This window comes from Chanos chanos, chromosome 1, assembly GCF_902362185.1.
Source record: "Chanos chanos chromosome 1, fChaCha1.1, whole genome shotgun sequence".
Classification (NCBI taxonomy): Eukaryota; Metazoa; Chordata; class Actinopteri; order Gonorynchiformes; family Chanidae; genus Chanos; species Chanos chanos.
In genome coordinates this window covers 55,754,473-55,761,293 of record NC_044495.1, presented here as the reverse complement: position 1 = coordinate 55,761,293, position 6,821 = coordinate 55,754,473, and the positions used below count along the sequence as shown (strand labels likewise).

At 41.2% G+C, this 6,821-nt stretch overlaps 1 protein-coding gene across 2 annotated transcripts; it reads right to left on the bottom strand.

The window, feature by feature from the left end:
* Positions 1 to 341: 341 nt before the first annotated feature.
* Positions 342 to 6,308, bottom strand: ggt1a (gamma-glutamyltransferase 1a). 2 transcript variants are annotated; one of them, XM_030777805.1, is made up of 13 exons: positions 6,136 to 6,308; positions 5,131 to 5,261; positions 4,665 to 4,754; positions 4,004 to 4,196; positions 3,745 to 3,759; positions 3,476 to 3,636; positions 3,153 to 3,302; positions 2,355 to 2,491; positions 1,845 to 2,032; positions 1,566 to 1,693; positions 1,038 to 1,150; positions 629 to 742; positions 342 to 488 (listed from the first exon to the last, which is right to left on the bottom strand). In XM_030777805.1, exons 1-13 carry the CDS (start codon positions 6,306 to 6,308, stop codon positions 342 to 344), a joined length of 1,740 nt encoding a protein of 579 aa, XP_030633665.1. The 2 variants fall into 2 exon arrangements, with proteins under 2 accessions (XP_030633665.1, XP_030633672.1); XM_030777812.1 differs by lacking the exon at positions 3,745 to 3,759.
* Between the last annotated feature and the right edge of the window lie 513 nt (positions 6,309 to 6,821).

Genomic DNA, 6,821 nt, shown 5'->3' with positions numbered 1-6,821 from the left:
CCTCAACACACAAAATAATAAATTATGCCAACAATGGCAAAGAAGTTGATGAAGTAGTCAGCGGCAGGTAGTCAGGTGAGTGTGGTAGGTTGTAGGTTGTCTTGTATGATGATGACTGGGTTCTCTTCGTGGAAGTGAAATAAATAAAAAAAAAAAAAATTAAATAAATAAAGAGCAACAGCTGTCCATCTTTACAGAGGCGTTCGTGAATTGTGATCAGTTTTTTTTTTTCTTCTTTCTTAAATGTTAAGTATTTAATCCCTTGTTTCTTGAGGCCCTCAATACTGGCCCTGTGGGGCAAAGTTCCACAGAGGTAAGAAGCACAAGGGAGAGGCTGTGGATCAGTAGCCCGCTGGGTAGCCTCCCTTCCTGGGGTCAGATTCAGCGAACAGCCGGTTCCCCTGCCGAACCACGGCCTGGACCACGGAACCGGGAGTCCTCTGCAGTTCTGTGATGTGATTCTTCTGGACTAGGCCATCCAGAACACTCTATAGCAAACAATATGCACATGTCTGCATTAGCACACACACACACACACACACAAAAGAATCATTTTAAATCATTTGTGTGTAACTGCCATTGTCTGTGATAGTCAGAAATACTTTCAGTTGCTTTTTCTTCTGCCCACCTTCTCAAAGTTCTGCTCTACTTCTGTCATGTTTGGGTTGAGCTGGTTGTGAACTCTGGGTTCTGTTACAGCTTTTTTCAGATCGTAGTTGAAGAAAAGTGAATTGAGAATAACCTGGGAAAAAAGACAGCTTTGACTCAGCAAAAGTAAATGAGCTGACTCCATATTACACAATGAAAGGACAGAGCGTTGTTATCAAGTAATACTTCAGATGGGAAATTATGAAAATATATGCACCATAATGCAAACTAGAACACAAGCACGAATAACTTCCTTTTTCCTCTAGAAAGGCACGCAATCGGCTACGGACATTATTCATTTTTAAAATGTAATTTCTGCATTTCTCTCATAAATCTCCCAATATCCTTAAATTATTTCAAAACTGTATGTGCGTTTCGCCTTTGATTACCAGTGCTGTCGCTGTGGTGATCTTCGTCCCGCCGGAGGCTCCAACCACCATTTTGACTTTTTTGTGTTTGTCGAAGATAATGGTGGGACACATCGAGGAAAGAGGTCGTTTACCTGGTAAACGAACAGATACGCCAGAGCAAAGATGCGTCCATCAGTAATAATAATAATAATAATAATAATAATAATAATAATAATAATAATAATAATAATAATAATAATAATAATAATGATAATAGTAATAACAACAACAACAACAATAATAATAATAATAATAATACAAGTTTATTTAATAATAAATAAACATTGAATAACTTTGCAAGAATAAATTTGCTATTTTACTACATATACAAGCTCTGTACTTGCACCACACTTGGACAACACATAGTACAACTCTACCAACAGCTGTATGGCACAATTAAACAAATGCTTTCTGTTAACATGTGGTTCAGGGAGAACTGAGTTACTGTGGATGACCACCACTGACTGGAGCACATTTGCATTTGTGGAGTTTAGGCCAGTATCTTACCTGGTTGGATAAAGTTATTGGGGGATGGGGGAACACCAAAACCATTGGTGATGAAGGGAGAACTGAAATCATCCATTTCATCGTTGAAGATGATGCCAGTCGATCGTGACATGACCTTTGAACCAAAACTGAAAGAAAAAAATTCAAAGTTTATGAGACTGCCTAAACCAAACAAGGTCCCCAACGAGGAACCCACTGTGAGACCCAAAGCCATTTAATAGTACTGAGACAATGCCAATGATTCAGAAGTACTCTAAACGACTATGTCTTTTCCCTTACTATAAATTGATGGTGCTGGTGGCAGCCACGGCGCTGCCGTCCTCAGCGAGGACTGACAGATGGGCTGTCCCATGATCCTCTGGGACAAAGTATTCGGGTTCGTAGTAGCTGTCCGGATGGGTGGTGTCATCTGTGATTTTACTCCTGATACCGTCGGCAAAGTAATCTGACGTCATGTTCTGAATGAGCTGTGGAAAGGAGAAAAGAAAGAAGAAGAATTACTTTAACCATTACTTTGTTCGCAGCTTTTTTTTTGCAGTGTTGTAAGAATAATTGTCTGATGAGATGGCCTGGATGGAAAATAGTTCAAGTTGGAATAATCGTAAGCATCCGAATGTGGCCTTTTTCAGTTATAAACTACTAGACCTTTAGTTTACAGTGATGGATTAAAAACAGTGGTACGATCGACATGACCTCTTTCTGAGGACAAGCAAGCTGTCAGGACAAGGGTTAAGTAAATCCATCTGAAAAGAACAGCATTTTGGGTTTAGGTAGAGCGGCTGAACTCACGTCGGTGATATTGAGATAACGGGGGTCTCCCAGACGGCTCCTCTTTGCGTAAGCGAAACGAAAAGCTTCGACAATTCGGTGATACGTTAGAGTTTTCTCCTCCGCAGTAGACACACTACTGTCGGAAAAGTTGTAACCTGGAGATACAGAGATATGTCAGAACTTGGATGATTCTCGGTTGAGATGAAGCCAACCATTTCCGTCCGGATATCAGTAAACTTATGTAGCCCATCAATCAAAGGACATTTCATCGTAAATAAAACTGTTGTCATTAGCATCGTTTAAGACCTAGTAAAGGACGTATCAGGGTTGAGCTTTCTGATTTACGCTATAAAGGACTTAAATGACCCTTAGAGTGTTTGCTAATATTGCTGAGTACTAAGCACCGCGATAATGATTGGTTAATGGCTTTGGGGCACGGGTCTTAATGAATATGAAGGAGGAGAGAGTGACAGTTTGGCAGCATGTCTGACAGCGTAGACTCCTTTATGGGCAATTAGTCACTCATCTTGTCCTTCTTTTTTGTCTCTAGAGTTTAGCTAATGATCTAAATATGATGCTTGTGAAAGCTAGACTCTTCTAACAGGAAATTAGCTTTATTATGATACCGGAACAAATGGGTGCATCGCTCTTTTGATGCAGACCTTTATCTTTGTTAAGTGGGGTTTTTTTTTTCGTGGGACTTCAGAAACTAACTTTCTCGCAATAACTTAATTATCCGGAACAACAACTCTTTTGAATTGTGTCCTCATGTGCATACACAATAACACACAAACACACACACACACACACACTCACCATCCACTATGTTGAGAATTAAGGCAAGTACAGGTCCACTAGAAGGTGCATCAGGAACATATATGGTGTACTCCCCCATATTTAACCTGAGTGGGTTTTCGTTCAGTACCGGCTGGTACTCCAACAGGTCCTCTAGAGTTATAATACCACCTAGACATCACAAAATCACAAAAAAAAAGAACAAAAACTAAATGAACACATTTATCCTTACTCCAGGTCATCGACAGGTCATTTGATTTAAACAAACACACAAATAAACAAACAAAGACTGTTAATCCCATCAAATAGATGATGTCATGGGTCAGGTGAGGACAGTGAATGACCTGCGGCCTGGATGTCAGCCACTATTGTTTGTGCTATGCTGCCGTTGTAAAAAACGTCCGGGCCCTCCTCAGCTATCTTCTGGTAGGTGTCAGCTAGTTTGGGAAATTTAATAATATCATTTTCCTTCAGGAGGTTTTTGTGTGAGTCACAAAACACTTCACTGGAATACAAAGAAGACAAAAAAAAAAAAAAAGGAAGAAAAGAAAAAAACAAGAACAGAATACACATTATAAGAACTACAGCTACCATGTTCCCCAGCGAATATGGCTGAGGAGAGATGGGGCTGGCATGTGACTAACTGGAAATATCAGCATGAACTGGCAATAAATCATAAGCCATACTACATCATACAGTGGATCTACTAAAGGATGAATAAGCAGTTGTTATTAATAGCAATACAAGTATATTTATTACTGCAATGGCACTAGTCAGAGTATTACCACATTATAGATTTTATGTCATCATGTGGTTCGACTATGTTTTTTTTTTTTTTTTATGTTATTTCATGTGAGTGATGTTGGTCTTACCACAGTGCCACATCGCTCAGGATGGTGTCCCTGTTCTTGCCGATGGCGATGGCCAGAGCTCTGCCGATGGGGAAGCCCTGGCGTGCGAGGGCGATGCTCGGCTGAAATAGCTCCTTCCACGGTAGGCGCCCGTGCCTGCGGTGTGCCATCTCGTAACCGCGGATCTCGCCGGGGATAGCGATGGACAACCCGCCTACCCATTGCAAAACGAACCCGGAAATAAATATACTGCTAGATCGCTTTTTTTTTTTTTTTCTTTGTTTTTTCTTTTTTTTTTCTTTGTTTCGCTGCATACACAGTTTTCGGCTGGGGGTGAAAAGGCACTGTTTTTGTACTGTTACAAACATGCTGCCATATCCCTTAGCAGGGTGCCGTGGGGGGGGGGGGGGGGGGGGGGGGGGGGTTAGGACAATTTCAAGGACGTGGCACTGACAGGGGGCCCTCACAGAACACTATTAAGGTTTGGGGGGGTTCAGTATTATATTCTTTCATAGGCCCCAAAATCTCTAGCAGCGCCCCTGTTCCCTAGTGCCTTTAATGTCACCATTACAATAAACAGTAACTACCTTTCACATTACTGAGCTCCCTGGCTGTTTATCAGTAATCATAAAACAGTCATTGTAATAGAACTTACGCAATGAGTCCATTAAAGGTTATGTACCTTTTCGAGAAAGCTGAGTGTTATTACCAAACATATCTTCTGTGGCGTTCATGGGTGCTGTCTCCCTTGCATCAATAGTCTCCACCTTCCCTGTGAAAGAAAACATGCATCTATCAGCAATTACACTATTAAGCAATTGTAACAGCTCTTTACAGGGTTGCTGTGAGCTCTCTCTCTCTCATCTGTCAGTCCAGTTTTAACAAGTATTTTGCTCTGTTTTTTGTCACCGGGCTCAGGCCAAAATGAATGATGTTAAAAAAAAAAAAAAAAAAAGAAAGCTAGCTGTACGTATGTTGAAGAAGATATTTTGTGATCCAGCCTTTGAGAGTGTTCTGTTAAGTGAGCATAAATTAGGTCATTTGGGAAGGCACAAAATAAATTTGGGTAGATACCATATGCCTGAATGTACTGTTTTGTCGTGTGGCTAAGCTAAGCTAATGTCGGGGAGGTCGCAGGAACAACTGACCTGTTGAGGCGTTGTATATTGTGAAGAAGAGCCCCCCACCAATACCCATGCTGTGGGCGTTCATTAACCCCACACACAGCAGTGCAGCGATAGAGGCATCCACCGCTGTGCCGTTCCTCCTCAGGATGTCCCTGTGTAACACAGAACATGACTGATCCTATTGTTAGATCTATGGCAGTGAGATCATTTCCAGCTATGAAGGTGTAGGTTTTCTTTGTGTGTGTGTGTGTAAGGTAACATATTTGTCAAGATCCCTGTCAGATTAGCAGCGCAGAAGTTATGGATGACTGTTTGACCTTACTCCATAAACACTGTACAGGGACCATAATAAACACTATACATGGACCATAAACTTTGGTATCAGCAACATGTGGGCATTGCTGAGGTCTCCAGTCTGCTCCTCTTCTACCGGGACTTTGCGAATAAAAAGGATTTGTACTGTTCTCTGTCTAGGCTGAGAGAGGAAGAGAGTACAGAGAGAGAGAGTGGGACTGAGACTTGTAGTGTCACCCTGGCTTTTCTCTTTGTGTGGCAGTAACCCCAGGAGGCTATCTTCACTGTTTGGTATGACTCAAATACCTGACAGAAAAAGGAAATTGGTAAATACTATTCTAGTGGTGGAACAGGGATGATAACCTGTCACCCCCGTTCACTTAAATATCTGTTATAATAATAATAATAAAAAAAAAACTTTGTGCATTATCATGCCAGTAATTCATGGTTGATTTTGGCTCCTCCATGGGTCGTGTTTGCCTATAGAATGTGCATGTTTGTGTTTAGTAAGAGACAAAAATTCCCTGTGGGTTAAAAATCTCGCATTGTTTACTGACCTATAATAAGATTTGTCACTTGGCTCCTAACAGTTGGCTTAACAGTTGTGCGTCGGAAGCGTCAGCTTCAAAGACACTCTACTGACGTATCAAAAGCGAATTGAAGTCAAGGTATAAGATCCACTTTGCAGTTTATATGTTTCAGCTGAATACGTTTTAATGAAATTTCACTCACCTCCCAATCTCAGAGCATTTTCCAGCATCCGCAGCAACTGCCGCTTTGGAGTAGAAATGGTCTGATGGAGCAGTGGGTCTCTTGTTCCCCAACCCCAAAAAAACACCCAAGAAAAAGCCCACTGCAACCACAAGCAAGACCACCAGCCCAGCAACTAGGGACTTCCTGACCATTTTCCTGTCCAAAGGGATAAAAAAAAAAGGGGGAGTCCAGTTAAGTGAACCTGCTTCAGCTGCTTGGTCTCGTGACAAGAGCAAGACAGTTCGAAATCTGGACATTTGAAAGTCATGACATGTTAGGTATACAATCACATACATTATATAAAATGTGAAAAGCTAATATCCCTAAATCCAGCCCAAAACCCTAATTATGACCACTAGTAGCTTTTTTGGAATGCAAACTTGTTTGTCGCATTTCTGAAAGAAATGACATTTGTGAGACCATGTTGAAAATTAAACACAGAGGAATGGCAGTGCATTTTAAATGGAGCTGGAAGCGTGTCAAATATTTGTTTTCCTGAAAAATATGCCAGATATTGATATCTGTCAACACACCATTTTATTTTCTGTCAACACGCTGTTATCTGACATCCATTGTTTCATGACAACTGGTGCACTCTTGCTACTGATAGTGTTGTCAAAATCCCACTGACGACGCTAGCAAGGTAAAAACGACTGAGGCTCGGC